At 36.3% G+C, this 23,878-nt stretch overlaps 1 protein-coding gene across 2 annotated transcripts; it reads right to left on the reverse strand.

Moving 5' to 3' along the window:
* Positions 1–58: 58 nt before the first annotated feature.
* Positions 59–23,813, reverse strand: LOC127934375 (extended synaptotagmin-2-A). 2 transcript variants are annotated; one of them, XM_052531716.1, is made up of 23 exons: positions 22,998–23,812; positions 15,303–15,344; positions 15,048–15,182; positions 14,804–14,880; positions 14,640–14,712; positions 13,986–14,075; positions 13,116–13,171; positions 11,471–11,591; positions 11,209–11,385; positions 11,044–11,126; positions 10,875–10,923; positions 10,341–10,430; positions 9,779–9,874; positions 7,296–7,358; positions 6,042–6,116; positions 5,692–5,778; positions 5,114–5,263; positions 3,936–4,315; positions 3,731–3,829; positions 3,505–3,636; positions 3,278–3,383; positions 3,076–3,125; positions 59–1,452 (listed from the first exon to the last, which is right to left on the reverse strand). In XM_052531716.1, exons 1-23 carry the CDS (start codon positions 23,376–23,378, stop codon positions 1,410–1,412), a joined length of 2,655 nt encoding a protein of 884 aa, XP_052387676.1. In that variant the 5' UTR covers positions 23,379–23,812; the 3' UTR covers positions 59–1,409. The 2 variants fall into 2 exon arrangements, with proteins under 2 accessions (XP_052387676.1, XP_052387686.1); XM_052531726.1 differs by lacking the exon at positions 7,296–7,358 and having other exon boundaries at positions 22,998–23,813.
* Positions 23,814–23,878: the final 65 nt, after the last annotated feature.

Raw genomic sequence — 23,878 nt, forward strand, 5'->3', positions numbered from 1 at the left:
AACATTTGTGTTTAAAATATAACATCAACACACACACACACAAAAGATTTTCCACCCATTTTCAAACTAAATAATAAATTGTTTATTGAAAAGAAAACTTGATCAAATACAGAGACTTTACAATCCTATATCTGATGCCAAATACCCTCTAAGGTAAGCATATTGTTGGTCATAAGGCACAGGAAATATATATATATACATCAATAAGGCAAGCTCAGCACAGAGGGGGGCTCTGACTGAATAGGTTTGCTTTTTGTGAGAAGTATTATTCATAATAATAAGCATAATCTGTCATAATATTCACAATAATTTATACAATAAAACACATTCTTACTGACATGAATAAAGTCAAAACTATGAGGTTTGACAATCTGCATACCATAAGCCCAGCTCAGTGACACTGCAGCAGACAAAACCACAACCTTCAATTAATACCAGACTACACATGAGACATTTTACATAACTCTGAGAGAAACATGTTTGAGGAAGCGCAGCTGGGTCGAAGTGGGTGAGAGGTGAACAGGTGTTTTTGAAAAAGGAGTGAACATGTGACTGAGTGCTATACAGAAAGGCCAAACAAGATTCAGTTATGGCAGAAGTAGATATCCAGGGTCATGTGTCACTGTAGCTAGCTGTCCATCCGTGTTTGAACACTGACAGCCAGTGCTGTGATAGTGGGAGCTAAACCACACCAGAGAACATATAAGACGTGTACGTGTGTGTGTATATAGAGAGAGATGTATTTCGATAGATATGAACACTTGGGTGTGTAAAACATTTAGGTGCATATTTGGTTTAGTCACACACTTTTTAATGAGCAGAGTACCTCTTTGGTAAATTTGTCTCCTAAAAGGAGCATCTGTAGACATTTACAGAGATTATTATATATAACACTTTCAAAGCAAGCATGAGTTCAGTGCTTGTTCAACAAGAACTCTTAGGGTTAATATTTATCAAACTTTTCCAAATACTAAAATTCTTTTATTAATTATTTTATATATATTTACAGGCTGAGCTCAATTATATATCATATGATCTCTCCACCATAAATGTGTGAATGGCGGATACTGTTAGTTTGTCACTCTTGGTTTAGAAGCATTAATGTGTAAACAAATAATCAACGGATGTTGCTGAACCGTATTTCTTTAAAACTTAAATCTTTAAACACTCTCACTCTCTCTTTCACTTTTGCTAAGTCAGTGCACGTAACATCAATAGCGTTTTTCTTTTCTTTCACACTGTAAATCTGTTTAAAGTGATAAAAACTGAAGATCCAACATGTACAAATTTTGCCCACAGGCTAAAACATGACTGAGGTTTGGAGTCTTGCGTACAGATTTGTAGTTTTTTTGTTTGTTTGTTTGTTTTAAATACAGTATGTGTAGGCAGAAAGAAGTTGGTTCCGTTGACTAAGGAGATTGTCGCCTCATCCCATCCACTGAAAGTTCATACCTGCCAAACACACATAAACACACACATATTCACATAAACAAATTCTGATATCATGTTCTCAAACACTAAATATTAATGATTATATATATATATATATATATATATATATATATATATATATATTTACTATACAATTTTCATGACAAAATTCAAGAAATGTCATATTTTATACTCTGTATAAAGAAAATGTACCTTATATGTCTCATTACTTAAATGCAAACATAAAATAGTAAATGTACCTTATGAAGCATGAGTTATTAAATCAGAAAGCAAAAAAAAAAATATTTTTACTTCTAAACAACAAAACTAGAATAATATCTATTATAGAATCATTATTATAATAAACATAATTTTCCTCTCCAAAATGGTGCATTTTGTGAGTGATGTTTAAATAGGGTACATTGCATCAGGATAAATTGTAAATAACCACTGTAAAGCACATCTGATGCATATGTTGCCGTAATGGAAATATTCTGTATACATATTACGGCAATAGATAACTGAAAATCATATAAATATGATGATATTTACCACTGCCATACAGTAAAAAGAGCCTTAACTTTTTTCCAGGGTCAGGGTGAGACGGGGCAAGCACATGCAAAGCGTGCAATGACTCTGACAACTTTGGATGATTATTTTGGTAATCAAGTAATCTACTGATTATTTTGACAACGGAGTACTCTGATATTTTTTTTTTTTTTGTAACACAAACAGACCTAAGTGAAAAACAGGCTTTAGTATGACTATTTACATATAAGCTAACAGTGAGAATTGACACAAATAAAATATCAATACCAAGAAATTACATGATTGTATTGAACAACACTGTTAAAATACATGATGTAATATGAGGCATAATATGAAAATAACCAACTTAAGTACAATATGTACTAAAACAAATACCTGCAGAGGGCGCCAAAGTCTTGGTGATGTTTCACTCAATTACATTTTAATATTTATGGTACATTTAGACATGGGTTGACATATTCTCCTGTGTTAGCAAAGGTTTATAAATGATTTACATTACAAATCTAGTAATTTAAGAGGTAATGCACACTGTTTTTTTCAGATGTCGTGAAGCCATTCAAATTCCCAGCAGAGGAACAGTTTAGCCCTTTTCACACATACAGTCTGGTACTTACAACTGGTAACATTACCATTATTAGACCGGTAGATATGTTCTGGCAATCATATCGTTCTTATGGAGATGGAATGACTACTCTGAGCTGTTTACAAAGCTCTGCTGCTTTATAATTAGCTTTTCTATATAATTCTAGCATTCCGCAGCTTGTTGCCTTGCTTCTCAGCAATTGAATATTATATTATGCGCATCTAGTTTTTAAAAGAGCAAAACATTCTGATTGACTAGTAATGTTAGTTTGGTTGAGAGTGAAAGCTGCTCCTCTCATAACCATTGTTAGGTGAACTCATGGACTAGAAAATGATATCAAATCAACAATATTTTTTTATATTATTATTATTATTTTTTTTTTAAATGTAGGATTTTTTTTTTTCACACTGGAAATCAGGCATGGTGCTGGAGAACTTTAAGCCCTGTAATCAATATCATCATATTCATATGATTTAATGGCTTAATCTTTGTAAATTACACAAAAATTTTACCATTGCGTTGAGCTCTTTGACATATCCTCGGAGTTCAAGTCAACTAACACCTGGGAGAAAAACACACACAATTTTCATTTATAAATAATTAGTGAGAGCCAAAAAAATAAAAAATAACCTAGAAAAGATTATCCTATATTATACATTAAGAACAATGATGTTAAGGATGTTATGAAGTAATTTATAATGCGCGAGATGTCACCTTTCCCAGCAGCCCTCTGTGTTTTGACAGAATTCCTCCTCCATTCTTCACAGCCACATCTAGTGTTCTTCTGTGCAACTCCACAAGCGACACACTGAATTCAAACCTATATATTTAAAACCAACACAAAAGGTGTATTTTTATTTAATGCAAAATAAGAAAACTTTTTTTTTCTAATGCAAGAGCAGACTGGAAGAGGAAAAAAAGTGGCCGAAGAATAAACTGACGTTTGATCATAGATAGGATTCACTGTTTTCTTCATCGTGTTTGTTTTTCTGCGTCCAGAGCGCCGTTTATCAGGCAGCAAATACAAACGGACGTATGGATCAGAGCCATTTTCAGTAGAAGAGATCAGATTCCTGCAAACACACAAACATGAATACTTTCATATTAAAAACATCTTTCAGAAGCACTGAAATACTTCAGATGAATCAAACGTCGTATGTACTTTACCTGCAACTGTGAATCACGACAATTAGTTTGTTTCTTTGGGGACTGTGTCTGATGGTTAGCTGAATTTCACCCAATGGAGCGAAACCAGGCGAGGCGCCACTGCAAAAACAGGGTTTTTTAAACTGTTGTGCAATTGATGTCTCATGGAAACCATGAATGGAATCAGATGGAAAGGACAAAGAATGTTAAAAATGTTCAAACATACTTCTGTAATAGTTGTATTGTCCTCTGGAGATCCAGGGCGGTGCTGGGATTGGAGATGTCGGACGCTATGCTGGGTGTCTGCTCTTTGTTGTTTAGGTGTAGCTGAGAGCCAGAAAGGGCAAGGTTAGACGTGCTCCGCCCTGATTTAGCCAGACGGGCAGGGGAGTCCTCCAATGGCCTGCTGTCTATCAAGGCTTCCACTCGCGGGGAGGGTTTTGGGTTTCTGGGTGCTGGGGTCGGCTGCTGGGGTTTGGATGTTGGGGTGGGCTCTGAAACATTGGCCTGCTTAGGAGAGGGGTTGGGGGTCGTGCTGGAGCTAGGCTGGCGGATTTGACTTGAGGACGGCTGATTCGTTCCGGACAACTTCTCCATAGACAGAATCTGAAATACACACATGTATACAGATATGCATTGGTTACTGACTGTGTTTTCAGAAGTGACACTGAGATGGACCCTCTATATAGGTCAAGGTTTAGTTGTTTCTTTGCTAGTCATGTTTAACCTGAGGCCTTTAAAGGTTCTCTATATAGGATTGACACCGAGTGGTTGAACTAGGTATTTCAGTCCAAATTCAAAATACAATTGGGTAAACTGGCAGTGGGCGGGTTTCACAAACCAAAACAGACCGACATTCCATAAACAAGTATGTAAACTTAGCATGTTTCTTAAATATCTGCAAACTTATTATGTAGTTTTATTCTTTAGTAGTCAAAAACTTACAGAAGCTGTGTGGTGTAAAGCATAAAAATTTATACATTTGTTAGGCTAAGATGCTGTGGCCACTTTAGCTTATATATCATATATAAAAAAAATATATATTTTTTTTGTTATATTTATCTTAATTTAAGGTTTTTATAGGTGAGGAATCTACACAACATTGATAGAGCTAATGAAATGTACAATGGCTAAGACACCTGATTTGAAGATTTGCAAAACCTGATATGTGAAACTTTACTTTTACATATGAAATAAATTGTGAATTTTTACTCCATCCATTATTACAAAGAGCAATTTAGATATTTAGCTTGATGAAAGACAAAAACTAAATTATTTATTGTTTATATTTAATTTTTAGTTAGTGCTTCAACCCATGTTTTTAGTTTTCCCTTCCTTTTCATTCAATTCTTTAATTTAATTAAACAAAAATGTGTGTGTAAGATGTTTATGCATGTGTGTTACCCTAAGTGCCATCTTAATCTTAAGCGTAGCACCGGGTCCTGTGTTCTTGAGTGGGAAACGCTGACTGATAGTCATCTGATCCTCCTGCAGCAGATTTGACAGAGGAAGAGAAAACGTCCCAAGGGAACACTCGTGTTTCTCATCCTTTACCTGCACACACACACAAACACACACACACCACTGTTGTAAACACTGCAACTTCCAGAATTTATGTTTCGATTTTTCATGAATAGGGTACAACTGGGTAAATTCTTATTAATACATTGATTTCTATGATTTGTTCTTTTCTAGAAATAAATAAATACACATAAGAATACATTTAAAAAGATAACAAATAAACAAGTATAGTACAAGTATATAGGGGAATAAATCCAGTCTAAATACATCACAGTTGGGCATAGCTAGTATAAGAGCAAAAGTGGGTTTGTAATTATTGTCACACTTTCCTACAATATCAAGAACAGTATTTGCTCCCCCTGGCAGTGGACAAATCTTTCACCTTTCAGGGACTAGAGCAAATCTTTTAACTATTAATTCACTACTGCCCATGTGCATGTGAGTGCATGTTTGTGCTTTACCTCCACTTCAAGTTTTTGAATCTTTGGATTGTGGATCAGGAATGTGAAGGCCTCCTCCCAAACGGGCTCATTGGTTTTAAATCTTGTCTGTAACAAGAAAAGAATGTAAAACATTGAAAACAGCGAAAACACAAAGGCTAAAATTTTTTTTTTGCAAACTTGCATTATCACCTTTTGCAGTGAAATACTGTATACAACGAAAGCTAAACATCTACCGTTAAATGTAAAGAATTTATATTCATGTATCTTTTTTTAATTTCATGTTTAAATTTGCACCTGTAATAATAACACTATGTTATCCATGTCTACATTTCAATAAAGAGCAATCACTTGTGTGTGTCACTGATTACCTTGCTCTCAAAGGATTTGTGTCCCACAGTAAACTGGACGAATGGACTGGGCATACTGGCAACCTTTTTACCAGACTACAGACAGAGCGTACAAATTGTTATTAACAACCTCTCCATATTAAACACATACTGTACAAACAACATTATCAACCTTAACCACACATTTACTAAAGCAAAGAACAAGAGGATTGAAATTAAACAATAATAGTGTCATCTCAGTAGAATCTACATTAGATATTTGCACACTAATGACCTGAAATGATGCTTAGTAGCAACCATATCATATTTACTCCCATCTACATCTGCAATTACTATGAACCCAACCTGGCACGCTGTCCATTATACCACAGAGTTAAATGGAAAGCTGAGGAGGCAGCGCTGTGAATAAATGTGTAACCAAACGTAAACATTTCAAATAATTGCATAAGATTGTTTATGTTTACCAACAAGTCATATTCAAACTCCTGTTATGGACACCAGGGAGCTGTTTACGGTTTATGTAGCTCATAGCCATACAAACATATGCTTATTTACTTGAATGGGAAAAGTCCAAAATCTACAAAACTGATTTTCAAGATTATGTTTTAATAACATATTTTGAATAAGAACTATAATCAAATTAAATGGTACTTTAAATTCTGCTTCTTTTGTTCAAATTACAATATCTTAGGCTGGTCCAGATAATGCACTTGCACATTTAAACAAAAAGGGCAATTTAAACTTTTTATTACTCCGCAATACAGGCTAAAATTATTACTGTCAAAACGTAGAATAGACAGCATGCTACAGATTTTGTTCAGATTTGGTAGACATTAAAGTTGGAAATATTCCATTAGATAGAAAGTTTAAAATAATTGCAAATATTTAGTTTATTTCCCTTTATGAATGCAGTGTCCTATATCAAAATGTCAAGACATTAAACCTAAAAACTGTCTGGATTCAAACAAAGTCTTCTATGTTGCATTTCTGTACAATTGTGTGTATAATTTAGATTCATATTATTACTTGACAACAATTCAGAACTGGTCAAAAGAGATTGGAAAGCTGGCAGATTTACACATGAGAAATAGTCTCTGTTGCAGAATCTGAATTCAGTTTGTGTCAGATGCACACGCAAGTCTGCATGCAGTTAATCAAAGCACACAAACAGCACACATGGTACCTGCTGCAGATCTTAAATCAACATAACCTTGCCAAGTCCTTCTACATATGTCTATAATGTATGTTTGTGTAAATTGTGAGAAAACTGGTTACCTTTAGCGCTTTATTGACTGTACCCTTCTTCAGACCTGCACTGTTGAATTCTAAAGGATTGCGCTATTTCCCCAAGCAGAAAAGGACAAGACACACACACACACACACACACACACACAAACAAATACAAATACAAGCAGGATTATTAGGATGGCATGCAGAGTTAAATTCATAATTGCACAAAAACACACAGACATCCTTAAGTACTCAATCATACACAACAATGTGAATGATTTCGGAATTAATGCTTGGTTAATTTGATGAATATGAGAAAAGAGGAGGCTTCATTGTATTTTAACTGTGTGGCTGTTCAAATGATGAGACAACCCTAACAGAACACATCAGCATATTTTTATATTTTGATGCCTGGAGGGTGAACACACGAGAGGACACGATTCAGGTGTTTACAACATTGATGAAGAAAGAATGATAGAAAGAAACATGAAAGGGAAATATAGACAAGGCAATCCAAAGAGAATCGATCCAACCCACACCTCACTGCAAATCAACCCGCAACATAATGTGATCGCAAAACATGTCACACTGCAGTGCAGGACACTACAAGAAGACACTTTCACTGTCAGATGAAAATGATCAAATGAGGCATGGGTTGATACAGAAACAGTTATACAACAGTTACTGTCCTTGAATTTGTTTGGTGTGCCTAATGTGCTGATATTTAATAACTGCACTAGAGCTTTCCACACTGGATCATCATCACCCCGTTTGTTTGTTTGACACATGACTGTTGATCCTGTTTTTGTGTGGAACTTCTTGTGCATAGCAAAAACAAAGTATTTGCCTTATATTATTCTAAAATAGTGTTGAATCTGTATGTATAAATGATCTATAAACTGTTGTATAAAAGCAATATCAAACTCGTGATCATCCTGTATCACAGACATGATGAACAACACTCTTGTTTGTGTGACATTGCTTAATCATGTATTTCATCCAGTGAAGTGCAGAGTGAGACCCGTTTCATTCAACATGCTTCCAAAATTCATATTCTACTACACCACTTATATCTCTGTTACCCCATCCGCCCAATACACGAGCCTGTAAGAATTTTTTTTATGTTTTTGAAAGAAGTCTCTTCAAAAGTTCATTACTCCGTTCTTCTTCAGTGTTACATGATCCTTCAAAAATCATTCTAATATGCTGACTTGGTGAAATTATTATTAATGCTAAAACTGCTGTGCTACTTCATATATTTGTGGAAATTGTGACACATTTTTTGAAGACTCTGATCTGATGAACAGTTCGAAGCATTTATTTGTAACATAAATATTTTGGAACATTATAAAAGTCTTTACGGTTAATTCTGATTAATTTAATACATATTTTCTATATCCAATAAAAAGAAAACCTTACTGTTCTCAAACTTTTGAATAGTAGTGTATCTCAAACTTTCTCTTACACACAATTAATCAGCAAATATTTTGAGATAATTAATCCTGACCAGTAACGATTGTATCCTGTCAAATACTGCTTCATCAATTATTTATTTTTTTAAATCTGATTTCAATTAATGAAATCAGTTTTTTTTTTTTACTTAGTTAAAATAAATAATCCAAACTATTTTGTGCATGTCTCCCTTGTCATCACAAGGCATTTTAATCTTATTTTTATACCTAAAAAAATTATATTATCAAACATACACACATCCGTTATACTATAAATAAACAGCCAACCTATTTTCTAGATACTGGTATCATTGTTGGCCAATAAAAAACTTTGATCAGCAATATACCCATGACCACATAACCTCATTTAGCTCTCCAAACAGGGCTGACAAATGCATTCTGTTACTGTGTGAACATAGTCAAATAGTTTTCACTGAACCACCTGATGGTCTATATACAAATACCCTCTTTAAAGGAAAAAGTGCACCTACACATTGAAAAAACATTAACTGCATTAACGCCTCTAATACAGACTATTTAGATCTATGCAAAATGTAGGCAGGGACTCTGTAAACACTAGCATGCTGAAAGAATGAACCAAGACATAAACAAATCCAAACAAAACAGTCCTCAGAGCTTGAACAGTTTAACAGGAAGATATTACATGCAAAAGGGAAGTCGAGATGTAACTATGACACATTTGTAAATGAAATAACCAGGTGTTCATGCACCAAATGCAGGTCAAATGCAAGCAAACCAATCCAATGAAAATGTGAGCAGAGTGACTCACAAACATTGTCCTGTAGAGGGCAGAAGTGTTTTCACAGAACACCAGCCCAGCAGAGCGGCGCTCTCTCAGACAACCACTGCCCACGTGCCCCTCAAAAACACTCTTTACCCAGAGCGACAGGAAACCAGAGTGGGACAGCAGAAAGAAACAGACAGTGAAAGGAGAAAAGGCAAGGCAAGTGTGATAGTAGAAGTGATACCTGATGAAAGAGGAAAGGTGGAGCATAGAAAAATAAGGAAGTAAGAAAGCTAGTGTGGGTGTGTATGTGTGTGTGTGTTAATGCTCACTGGCAGATTTTTGGCTGAGTCCAGATGCACCAACAATAATGCTGATGACAGTCCATCATTGGCTTGCCCTTTATCTGCTTTAATGCTGCTTAAAACCTAAAAAAAGCAACACATGAAAAACATTAATCAGTGCCAGCTCAGTGCTTTGCGTGATCTACATCCTAACATAACATTGATCATAACTTTCTACTCATCAAATAATTTCCACAAAAATATTAAGCAGCACAACGGCTGTTTTGAATTATTTAAAGAAATGTTTTTAGAGCATCTTCTGAAGGATCATGTGACACTGAAGAGTGGGGTAATGGCTGCTGAAAATTCAGCTTTGCGGTCACATGAATAAATGACATTATTTCACAATATTTGCATTTTTACTGTATTATTGTTTTTACTGTATTTTTGATCAAATAAATCCAGCATTAGTGAGCAAAAGAGACTTCTTTCTTACTGACTCTAAACTTTTGAAGGCTAGTGTACATTTGTCAATTGATCACTGAAGTCAAAATTGTTAACAGAAGTCATATCATATCACTTTGAGGTGTATAAGGGTGTGTTATGTTACCTCTTCGAGTTTATCAGGTGTAGGGAGAAGAGAAAGCCATTCAGTCTTCAGGTGAAGCTTTCCTGTAGCAACATCATCAAGTACAAACCACTAAACACACCCAAAACACACACACACACACACACACACACACACACACACACACACACACACATGAAACTGGGAGGGGATTTGTTATATGAAAACATACGTTTATTTTTAAAACTTCATACTTTAGTTCACTCAAACATGAACATTCTGCTGTTATTTACTCATCCTATGATACCACATGTATAATCATTTTTGTCATCTATTCAGGGCCCTTTCACTTTCATATTTTTGGAAAAGAGGAGGCACGACATTCTTCAAAAAAAAATTCTACTCGTGCTCCACAAAAGAAATCAAGTCCTAAAGGTTTGGAACATCACAAGGCTGAGTAAATGATGTTAAGTCAATTTTGAGTGAACTAATAGTTTAAGCATTTTTTTCTATACAAGCTTTATAAAGCTGGACAGATGTAAGGCCAAAATTAGACAAAAAAGGCTTTTTTTGTACCTCATCTACTTTCTGTTCCTTCTCTAGTTCATCTACGTTGATGGTAAGGCTAAAGAATACAGAAACGTCAAACGATTAAAAACACATCCACACACAGATCCTGACAATCTTTAAGGTGGAATCCTGAAGTATTATCGCTTGTAAATATTTGATGATTGACAGCCATTACCTTCCCAAATAATCATCTTTATCAGTGTCCTCATCAAACAGCTCTATCACCACATTCTTTTCTGGGTTATCGTACACAAATGCCTAAAACACACATAAATACCTCGGGTTGGTAAATAGAAACATGTCAGAGAAGGACAGATGCAATCACAAATAAGTCCCTTACCTCGTAAACTTCGTTCCATTTAGGATTAACCGTATCTTTGATGATTTTGGATCTGAAGAGCTGATTCCCAAGCTGAATGACGCCATACGGGTCTGACTTTCCTTTTATAAGGCCACCCAGAAACGTGTCCTTCCCTACCAGGTCCTGCGCCTCCAGAAAGTGAATCCGTAGAATGCCCTACAACAAAAACACACAGATGACATAAATATTTTGGCTATATACATGTATGCATGTTTATGTGTGAAGTGTACAAGTGTGTCACCTTTGGCATAGGGAAGCGGAGTCTGGAAATTTGTGCTTCATTTACAAGCGGAATAGTGATTTTGTTCGGCAGCACGAGATAACTGTATATGATATCCTGAATAATGCCGTCACACAGACCACTGAAAGAAAGAAAGATTAGCAATGGGGATGTTAAATATGAAAACAAACCATTCTAATGCTTTCAATTCAATCTATCCACCCATCAATAAATTCATACAGCTTCTGACGTTTTTTCCACAAAAAAACCTATGTGATATTTTTAAGGACAAGACTAAGAACTTGAAGTTGTATAGACCACTATTATTATACTTTTTAAGTGAATTGAGCTTGATATCTGCATTTATAATCTTCTTGTATTTTCACTGTACAGAAAACAGCAGCCTAAACATTTTGCTAAGTAACAACTGTGTACAGAAAAAAAACTAGATTTTTGGTTGAATGTCTATTCTTGGTATATATGCTCAAATATGAAAAACAATTTTCAATTTCTTTTTCCACTAAACACACATCTTCAGTCCCTTTTTGAACCATGTAAAATTAAACATCTGGGAAAAGACAGTGGTTCTTACGGTGGCCAGGGACCACTAGAGGGCCTCAGTAAACTCAGTAAACATTATAAATAATAAAATTAATATTAATATAATAATTTATATTTTTAAATGTTTTCATTCAACTGAAATGCTAAAAAATACAAAACATTCCCCCTAAACAGCTATAGCTTTTTTCTTTTCTTTTTTTCACTGTTCCTGAAATTCCTGAAATCACAAAATGAATTGTGGTTAATTCATTCATTAACACTCCCAGTTTCTGTAAGCCAAAAGCTGGAAAGCAAGTAACTTTGTCTTAATCGCACCCAAAAAATATATACCGGAAGGCATTAAAATTGTGTTGTACTAATGAGGGGTTTCCGAAACAAAAAATAATGAGAGCAACTGGGACAAGGGGAAACATTTAAGCACTATACTGCTTCCTCCACCCTCCCCCAGCACTCCATTAGTACAGTTTACATTCAAGCACTTGCATTTATAGTTGTTTATAGTCCCTGTTAATGACTGTCTCTATAGCATTATTTTACAATAAACTTGCATCTCAGTTTGAACATGCAACACACTGTGATTAATTTATCCTTCAGAGATTATAGAATTGAGATTGATTTCAGCACTGATGTCTAACCAGAAAAAGAGCATGAAATATGGCTCTTCTGTGAGGGCGTGTGTGTGAGAGAGACAGAATATAACAAAAGACAAGATCTCCACACCTAAACCACAACATCAGCTCCACCTATGATATGACTATAAAAGGAGAAAAAGAGAGAGAGACTCCTCTGGGAAGACATTAAACTCAACATTTGTATGCACATTGATGGTAGGCGGATTTTAAGATAAAACAGACTATTAAGACCCCATCATTTCCCTGCCATCACAAGTGCGTGTAAACGTGGATCCTCTGATGTGGGCTGACAGGAAGAGCAGCATTTCTGAGACTGGAGTGAGTGTGCATAATGTTTTTTCGAGACAGGTCATGTGACAGCATGTGTGTGTGTGTGTGTGTGTGTGTTTCAGAGGCTGCCTGATCCACTTTCCAGTTTTTTGAAACTGACATAATGATAAGATGACGTGTCATGGCTGACGTGTATCACTTACTTTATTCCAGGGATGTCCAGCATATTTGTAAGACCCGTCCAGTTTATATCCAGAAACTAAGAGAGAGAAACAGACCCGGGTAACAATATTTAATACATAAAGGTTGTGTCTATATTTGCAAATGTTTGTGTTGTGTTTGTTTCCTGCAAAATATATCCTTCATCTTTCACAGCAGCAACAGTCATTGATCAATTACACAGTAACTTCAGTGGTCTAAAACAGTTACATAAAAAAAATTCAATAAATAATTTTGACTGAACAAATCATTTTGAAGTGTTCATATTTTATTGAAGGTTATAGAATGCCGTAAACACTGCATCTGATGTAATCTGATAAAATGATTACCAAAAAAACATTGATTTGTAGTCATTGGTTTTATGTATTATAAGTAAGGGTTTTTACTTAAGTTTTTCTTTTTATTATTAAATCAATAGACTTCCTCAATGAAAATACAGTAATACAATAATATCACAATGTAAAATTACTGTTGTTTTATTGCTATTTTCAGGAGTCTTTGATTAATAGAAAGTTCTTTAGATCAATATTTTGGCTCTATACATCCAGGTAACATGAACAGCTGAATAGAGATGAATAAATGACACAAGTTTAAGAGGAATAGTTTTAGATCTTATTTGAACAGTTCCTGTGGAGCAGGTCAGAGCAGTGTTCTGATTCTGAGAAAAACTCAGGGTGTGGGTTATTATTAAATAAAAGGCATGTTCTCATCATTCTTTATATTGTATGATTGCCTGGTGTAAGTAATGACTGGTATGTAGCAGAAAAAAAACTAACTAGACACAAAGACACAATGAAAAGTTCTTCTACATCTGACACAATAATGTGTGTGTGTGTACGTGGTGGTTTACGTACAGGTTTCTTGAGGAAGAACACAGAAAGTGCACCAATCAGAGGCATGTCCCCCAGCAATGGGTCCATGATGACCCTCAACACCCCATTAAGCTACAAATACACACAACAAACAAATTCAAGGTAAGATTATCATATTTTGCATTATTAGTATGACATTTAATTACATTTTTAATTGTCTATATAATACTGGAAAGAAGACAGGTAATCGTAAGGAGGAAGAATGAAAATGAGAAATGTTGGATTCAAACTTGCCTGAATGAGCAGTACAGCTCAATCTGTCACAGCATATGCATTAACTACTAGCATTATATGTGCAGCTGACCCGAGTTTGAATTCTGCTTGGGTTATTTCCCAATACCACCACCTTTCTATAAAGTTTCCTGTAACATCTCCACTACCCTCTTCAGTTAAAGGCAAAAAGTGCATATAAATAATAAAAAAACTTCTGATTGCAAACATGAGAAGGGACTGACATTAACTCTAATCTAACAGAGCACAGTAGCTTTTCTGACATACAGTCCAAACTCATATCAAAGCTCATGTGTGGTCACTCTGATATCTGTTATCAGAGGCAATGGGGACCTTCTCAAATGTAAGCAACTTTATTTAAGCAACACACAAACAGGCATGTGTCACACACTCTCTGTATCTTACCTGGATGCTCTTGATTCCTGCACGGCAGTAGTATTTCTTAATATCCACATCGATTTCAGTGTTTCCGACAAAACTAGACAAATACAGCAAAACACAAACAGACTTTCAATATCTCAAGCTCGAAAATGAGTCTCAGTTGTAAACTTTATCTATGTGTATTTTACCTGATTTGTAAGTCCATAATAATCTGTCTTCTGTCTACATTCTCTGTATAAACTTTCACTCCATCCACCCTGAGAGGCTGCAGACAGATGAAAAATTATTTTGTGTGTAAAAGTATATATATGTGTGTGTGTGTGTGGGTTTACCGAGCTGTACTTAGTTGACTTAAATATGACTAAGTCTTTCTTTCTGGATGTTTGAGTTAGTCTGTGGTATTTAGATAGCTAGGTAAACATGTGCATGTACCTTGTCCCCCATGTCTATCTTGGAGAAGGTAAAAGTACTAAGGTGCGCATTGGCTCCCTGCACCGCTGGCTCAATGGTCTCTCTGAAGAGTTTATCTACAAACTGACAAATATATGGCCACATCTGATGCACAGTCTGTTAGAAAAAGAGAAGGAGAGAAAGAGTTAATACTCTAGAGGAGACATTTCTGGGTTAGCATAGATTCAGATCTATTTTTATAAAACCACTCCACCACACACACACACACACACACACCTTGTTGAGCCACTCCACTCTCTCCACATCTGGAAAATGAACCTGAAACACAAAACATTTATTTAAAATGGAGATTTTTAACACATTCATTAGTCACAGCACATCACCAGCTGACAGTAACAGTTCTCAAAATCATTTAACAAATCAATATTTTTACACTTTATCACAATGACAAATGATTCTTTAAATGTACAGCATGTAGTAAAAAAAAGATATATAAACAGAGGAGTTCAATTTTCACTTCTCTAAACTCTTACAATTAACTAGTTTTATACTCATTACTCATAACGTGACAACATTATAATGACATAATATGGCTGTTAAACTAGAACATTATGTTACAGACCAGCAAAACATGCGCTCTCATATCACTGAGAGCAAACAATGCAATAAAACTAGAGCGTTCTCATTATTACCAATAATAAATCTATCAAAACTATTGGATTCACAACCTTATGAAGCAGGATTTGAAATCAGGATTTTTTTTTTTTTCTATAACAAATAACATTTTCGTAAATGTCCAGTTAGTGTTTTTTGAGGAGTTCTTCCAAAGATGCTGCCATAACACAAAATAAAGTCAATCAAAAACACAGTCCAATTCACAAACGAATGATACTTATGAATTGGCTTTTTTTTTTAAATGTATCTGTTTAAAGAGTTACTCACTAACTGAATCAGTCTAAATAGTTCTTCACTGAACTGACAGTATTTAAATAAATTATAATCATATACAAAGGGCTTATTGGAAATGACTGGAATTCAGGTTAAATTCACAAATATGTCCATCTTTGTTTTGTACGCAGTTTCTTTGATTTGAAATGTTGTATCACACTGTTCGCTCACAGACAACATGTCTCTCTTAGGCTCTGCATCTTACTTTCCTCAACATGGAGTAGTGTAAACTGTGGTGAGAAAGACCTGCATTGGAAAGATGTTGCACAAAAGCATGTGAATGTGAGCGAGAGATATGCCAGGAAAACCAAGTGGAAAATCTCTGACTTGTCTTGGCTTCATTTCTTTCTCATATGAGAACATTAGAGAAAAAGCCAGCCTATGACTCAAAGCTGTGTTATTTCCTGATTATACGCACAGAGAACAGATAGCAGCTAAAGTTAGCCTGCTAATTCCCATGGCCTGTCAGAGAGCAGCCGACGCTGAGCTGATCTGATCTGATCTTACAAACAATGCATCTGTACATGTCTTATCTCTGCCACAAACACACATATACCCACCCTTCAAAGAGCTAAGAAAGTAGTGTTAAGAGTCGAAGTCTCATTCACAATCACACTGTGAATATATTAAATACAGTATAATTCAACATCTTTCTGCCTGTTCCTATAACATCACACTAGATTTGTACCTGCGATCCGTACACAGAATGTAAATGATGCAGAAACTTCTTATGCAGAAATTCCAGTTTCAATAGCACAGTTCTGACATGACGCAGGCAGCTAGTCTAAGCATGCAGAGCTGATTCAACAGCACATGTTAACACGCTGACCAAATGCAGTAATGTGTGTGATTTATCTGCATGGGTGTGAACGTCTGTGTAAGATCTGATCTGTTAAGCGATGTCATTTCCTAGGCAAGCAACAAACAACTTTGTCTCACACAATCCTGCTGCCCAATTGAGAAACAAACACACAGATATGTTCATTCGGAAAGTAACTATAGCTACCAGAAAGAACTTCATATAGATTTGACCTCATTTGACCTCTAACTGAGTCAGCCAGCGGTGTAGATTGTGCTGTCAACTCAAGCTCACTGACAGCTTGAGCTCCTTAAAGATTATCACAGGCATGTTTGAGATGATTTAGCAAGACTGGTGAACAGGTCAAAGGGCATAGACTGTTTTTTTTTTTGTTTTGTTTTTTTAAATACGAGAAGCATGTACAGTATCAGCCAGCCAGCCTGTCAGACAGTCAGTGTGTCAGACTCAAAGCAGGAAGGTGATTGGACGGTATTATTTTTGTTGACTGGTGAAGCTGAAAAAGCACAAGACTGATATATACACATTATTTTTTTTTATTTCACTTTTGTGAAAAAAATCATTTTCGATTTTTAAGACATAAGTGTCCATTGAATGGATTGTAAAATCTATTTTCCATGTCTAAAAAAAGACTGTTTCCTTTTTCAACGTCAAATAACAGACGAACGTAAAGCGAGCGCTGGAAACGCAAAAGTCAGGAGTATTTCTTATGTACTGGCATGAAGTTTCTGGCAGAATAGCAAAAAGCAACAGGAGTGCAATATTCTCGAAAAAAATATATATGAAGAGGGGACGGCTGCCATAACAAAAGAAAAACATCACTGCAGGCTTCAACCTGGCTGCATTCATGATTTAGGCAATTCAAAAATCTCCAAGATTATTTTAAATAATGATCAATCCATTTCAAACAACTATTCAAAAAATTGAAACTTTAAATGGACTTTAGAACAGGCCATGTGTGGTTTTTTTTTCTTATTGAACGTAACCAACACTTAGTCTTGGCTGCACTAGGCAGGGGCACTGCCCAAGATCCCGGGCCCTATGCATAGGCAGTCCTAATGGGACCCCTCCTCTTGAAAATATATATTCCAGACTTTTCAAGGGCCCTCTCTTCCTTTGGGGCCCTGGTAATCAGTACTGGTATCCCAGGGACACTCGGGTACAGATGAGCAAGGTGGGGGTATTACTGCAAATTTTTAACCACAAAAGCCGGTCGCTGTCAGCTTGCAATGGTCCTTTTCATAACTCAGAATCTCCTGTAACTAGATGCACGAATGAGGCGAATTCGCGTCTACCGCGCCGCGAGACCTCCAGACGCGCATAAACGCGCGCTTACATTGACTTATCATTGAAATATTCGCGCCAGACACTCTATTGGTGTTTGATGTGAACGCAGCATAAGAGGACTGTCTAGCTTTCGGAACGCATACTGCACTTTAGGAATTCTTTATTTTCTTTTTCTACTTGGTTCTGAGTTTTGTTACATCTATTTTTTTTATTGTTTAATTATTTTAAAATTAAAGGTGCTGTAGGGAACTTTTGTAAAAAAATATTTTTTACATATTTGTTAAACCTGTCATTATGTCCTGACAGTAGAATATGAGACCGATAATCTGTGAAAAAAATCAAGCTCCTCTGGCTCCTCCCAGTGGTCCTATTGGGCCATTTGCAGAAACTCCATCGCTCCCGGCAAAAAACAACCAATCAGAGCTGCGGTCCGTAACTTTGTTTGTGTTCAAAATGTAGAAAAATGTATATGATAAGCGAGTACACCAATGAATCCATTTTCCAAACCGTGTTTTTGGCTTGTCCTGAATCACTAGGGTGCACCTAGAAGTGAAGTGAAGTGAAGTGACATTCAGCCAAGTATGGTGACCCATACTCAGAATTTGTGCTCTGCATTTAACCCATCCGAAATGCACACACACAAGAGCAGTGAACACACACACACACACACACACACACACACACTGTGAGCACACACCCGGAGCAGTGGGCAGCCATTTATGCTGCGGCGCTTGGGGAGCAGTTGGGGGTTCGATGCCTTGCTCAAGGGCACCTAAAGTCATGGTATTGAAGGTGGAGAGAGAGCTGTACATGCACTCCCCCCACCCACAATTCCGTCCGGCCCGAGACTAGAACTCACACTCACTCGATTGGGAGTCCAACCCTCTAACCATTAGGCCACGACTTCCCCTATAATAAGTGTTTATATTCGGACTATTTTAGATTGCTTCGGGGGTACCGCGGCGGAGTAACCCAGTACCTTTGTGATTCTTCATAGACATAAACAGAGAGAAGTAGTTCCGGCTACGATGTTCTTCCGCAAGATGCAAGCAGTTCTGTTTATTAACCGCTAGAGCGTCAAAAGTTCCCTACCGCAGCTTTAATAGTGTACAAATTTGTTAAAATTGATTCCCTATTTTCATTTTCGAAACTTTTTTTGGTTGGTCCGATCGATTGTGCAATCGATTTTCGAACTAAAAGTGACAGCCCTAATACACACACACACACATATATATATACAATATAAGTGTATTAAGTGTGTGCAGCTTGATGTTAAAATAAATGAGAATGAGCATGCACAATAAAACATCCAATATCAGTTAATATATTATATATATTTAAAATGGACAGATGCCAACAAATTAGTAATACTGGCTGACAACCAATACTTTACTGAAAATGAAACTTGTCAAGACTTTTATCAATGAATTATCAGCAGAATATCTATGGTGAGTAAATGAATGAAAGCTGAATTTTCAGGAAGAACTAAACACACACAAAATCTTGACCTATTTACTTGTTACACGATCAATAAGAGCTTGGCGGGGTTGATAAATGGCAAAGTAAATGAGCATCTGTGCTGAGTGAGAACAGAAAGACTGACACCCCACAGCAATTTACAGACAGTGATGACTGGATGACAAGATTAATGAAGCTGGCCATGCAGGGATCTGCTGATATAAGCGAGTTGTAGTTTATTTGGTTAAAGACAAATGACGAGAGAGAGAGAGAGAGAGAGAGAGAGAGGAGAGAGAAATACTGTCCTAAAGAACACAGGGCTTCCTGAAAGAAGGAGAGGATGGACGCGAGTGAAATCAAGACAGAAGATGAGTGTTAAAAAAACTACTGGAGCTTAACAAAGCAAGGAAAAGAACTAGTCATATTCTGTGGCACCTAGAACTGAACTAATTAGACTAACTACTTACGGCCCTTGTGAATTTGATCAGACAGTAAATCAAACTGAATTAAATCTATTAGTCACACACACACACACACACACACACACACAAACAAACTTGTTTTTGTGAAGAGTGGGGACATCCCATAGGCGTAATGGTTTTTATACTGTACAAACTGTATATTCTGTGGCCCTACACCAACCCTACCCCTAACCCTCACAGGAAACTTTGTGCATTTTTACTTTTTCAAAAAAACTCATTCTGTATGGTTTATAAGCGTTTTGGAAAAATTGGGACATGGGTTATGTCCTCATAAGTCACCCTCTCCTTGTAATACCTGTGTCATACCCATGTCATTATACACACACACACACACACACACACACACACACACACACAGTAAAGGCATCTCTTGCATAGTCTTTATTTGGTTTTTTAATGTAATGCATAAGTTCTGAGGTTTTATTTGTAAATGTTAAACATTTTGAAGCTCAGAAATATTATATGTTATGTTTGCATTATTGGTTTTTAGAAGCGGCATCACCTTTCTTAGTTTTTTGCAACAAGGATTTAGAATAAGTTTCAGAATAAATTTTATAAAAACATTTTTCAGAAAGTTGGAGTGATGGCATCATTTGAGGATCCCTGTTGGAGATGATCTTCCTGACCTGTGGTAGATATTATTAGTATAAATTTACTTTAATTACTTCATATTTGACAATATTTAAGAAAAACATTTTGACTTTAGATTTTATCAGGAGGATTTGGCAAAGCTGTTCAGAAGTAGTGGCCGACCACTTAAAAAAATAATAATAATAAAAAAATAAAAAAAGAGTTACACAGAAAGGTTTGGACAAACCAAAAACCCTTGTGTGTACGCTTCATGGTCCAGCTAATACAACTTAAACTTCACTGGCTTTTCATTGCCATGTTTGATACAATGATTCACTTGTTCATTATTATGGATATCACATGCACAAACACAAACACACAATAGGGTAGGAGCACTGCCTTTATAAAATCTGCCCTCCAGACAGTGTCGCAGGATCTGCTCGTCCAAACTATTGTTCAGAAAAAAGGAAAGTGGTGCACCACAACTGCTTGACAGGTCACTAACTATAGCTAAATTTCTTAAAGCATATGACTCACTGTGTGTTTGTGATGTCTTAATAATAACATCAAATGTCATAATGGCAGTTACTTTAGTAACAAACCACACCCGCCAAGGAGAAGTTTTGTCAGCATATGCAGCCATCATCTGACACAAATAAACAATACATCACCAGTTCCTGTCACAAACGCACAGACAGACCACTTCACTCAAACACATGAACTGAAAACTAGCCTGATGATTATAGCAAAGCTGAGTGTGTAAAGGGAGTTTCCTTTTTGATTAATCCACTTTCACACGTTGACAAGAGGGTTATTATAGTTAAATAAAATTAAATCATTAAAAGAAAATGTACTACTTAAAAGCTTAAACTTATTTTATTTCATCCAAAGGAGCATTTCTGATTTTTGTTTAGTTTAACTTAAAGTACTAAAATATAAACTAAATAATAATTTAAGCTAAATAAACTAACCTTAATAAAGAATAACTATATTAACATAAAAAATATATAAAACTTAAAACAACTTAATTACACCAAATTAAATTTTATATTTAAAATTATAGAGAAAAAGTTAGCTAGTTAGTATATAAATAATACTAAAGTAACACTGACTCAATCAAACAGACCATGCAACCAATCCCAGGTCAGACAATCAGTCAACCTGAGTTTCACGATTTACCTGTTCGTGTTACTAAATATTGGCCTGAAACCGAAAGAAAGAACAATGACAGCCTGTCCTGGCCATGGCAAGACTGTGATTTACAGCTAATGGAGTGAACACTGGAGTTTTGTGTCCCTGAATGCTGCTTTCAGCACACAGGCATGCTAATATGCCAGAACTGTGATCTCAGGTTAGACAGCAAACTCATTTGTTTAAAGTTACAGAACACCAAAGCCTGTAGGCCAAAAGAAACCGACTCGACAACATAACTCATCCATGTCTGTGCTTACAGCTTTGACGATTTTGCACAAGGATGCAGCCTCTGATTTAATAAGTCACGATCAGATTATATTATCAGAGAAACGCCCACCATAGACTCCTCATCTAGTATTCAAAATAACAGTCAATCAATGCACATCTTTGAATAACTTAAAAGGTATTTCCACCTGGAAAGAGATAGGCCCAATATATAAGTGCACAATATATTTATTTTTGAGCATTTCATGTGATCATAAACAATTAATCTGACATGTAAACTCATAAATAGTAAAGTGTTGTGCAAATACATGCTAATAGTAATATTTATATATATTTAATTGTCTCCAAAATAGAAATATGTTTTTGATTCTGTAGTGGTGCTGAAATACATATATCAAATGTGGATATAACTTACAGGTCTTTATTAATAAAAATAATCTTTACTGGTCATAGTAAAAATGTTTACTTTATATATAAAAATTATATAATTTATAATATATATATATATATATATATATATAATAATGGCCAATAATAAGTTATTTTATTGTACCACAAATATTTTCTGAAGTTTTTTTTTAATCATAAATATTTTATTATTTAATGCCATTATATCAAGCAAAGTTTTCATTTTACTATTACAGATAAAGATTATTTTAATTTATAATGCCCAATAAGTGATATTCACATCTAATATTTAATATATCATAAGTATGATTTATTATTTACATCATAATAATGTTTTATTATGAGAGCACATCAATGTAAGTTTATACAAATAGTAAAAGTGTGTTAAAAATAAGAAAATCTTGAATATGGGAAAAACTGCATAATCTATCAAGATCAATCGATCAAATACTTCAGATAAAAGATGGACGGTTCTGATACTTCAGTTTCACGAATAAGTGCCACAGAACAAGGCTGGGGTCGAAGTTCTCCGTGTGAAACATTACTAGATTTGAGCAACGCGATGTTCGGTGTGTCACTCACCCACGGCGGCAGCTCTGAGCTCCGGATGGTCTGACGCACCGCTCGCTCCTCATGCTCCAGAAACGCCAGCGCCTGGTTCACCCGAGCGAATCTGCTGCCCTGGTTCCGTCTGAGCCAAAACAGCGCGGCCAGGATGATGAGCACCCAGCTGAAACTGAACTCCAGATATCCCAGCACGTATATGGGGAAAATCAGCAGGAATGTCTTGGCGAACTTGATCCCCATCTGCGTGGTGTCCGTCACCGCAGACTGCGGCTCCTCGTCCGGTAGCCCCGGCTCGAGTGTGTTGACATTCGTGGGGCTCGGAGGAACAGAACCCGGTCCGTTCTGACTGACCGCTGGTGCGGGTTTGGGTTCCACTCCGTTCACTGACGCACTCATCTCCAAAGTACACAAATCCAAAACAAACAACAAAACTAAAAACTAAACAACAAAAAGAAACAAGAGAGTTTCTACACAGACATCTCAAACGATTTACGTTACAAATCTTTTCAGAAAACAAAACGAGTCGCGTCGCTTGGTTCCGGGCTCTTCCCTGGAGCTCAGATGATTGAATCAGCTCTGCTCCCTAAACTGCTCCCCACCCGACCTTGCCTTGTATGGAGCGGACGTCGGCCCGTAATTTTCCGCCCTTCAAAGCGAACTTTAACTCGTTTGAGTCTCCCAGCTGCTGTCCGTCTCTGAGTACGCGCCACGTCTCGTTGTCCCAACCGTCACCGCGCGAGCTGTGAGCGGCACCACCTCCTGCATTCACCACATCCTGCAATAACGCGCACTCTGCCCAAACCCGCTGCTCAGGGTTACACAGGAAGCCTCTCGCTACAGATAGTCTGAGGGTGGCGCACGAGCTCTCAGAGGCGGTCTGTTAGCGTCACCTAGTG

This window comes from Carassius gibelio, chromosome A2 (assembly GCF_023724105.1).
Source record: "Carassius gibelio isolate Cgi1373 ecotype wild population from Czech Republic chromosome A2, carGib1.2-hapl.c, whole genome shotgun sequence".
NCBI classification, from domain to species: domain Eukaryota; kingdom Metazoa; phylum Chordata; class Actinopteri; order Cypriniformes; family Cyprinidae; genus Carassius; species Carassius gibelio.

What these genes read in the sequence shown, in the direction of transcription:
- LOC127934375 (XM_052531716.1), bottom strand. Translation starts at nt 23,378, where the DNA reads ATGAGTGCGTCAGTGAACGGAGTGGAACCCAAACCCGCACCAGCGGTC. An exon ending in ATTATGGACTTACAAATCAG is followed by an intron (nt 14,713 to 14,803) that starts GTAAAATACACA and finishes GTATTTGTCTAG; the next exon opens with TTTTGTCGGAAACACTGAAA. An exon ending in CAGTCAATAAAGCGCTAAAG is followed by an intron (nt 6,117 to 7,295) that starts GTAACCAGTTTT and finishes CTCTGTCTGTAG; the next exon opens with TCTGGTAAAAAGGTTGCCAG.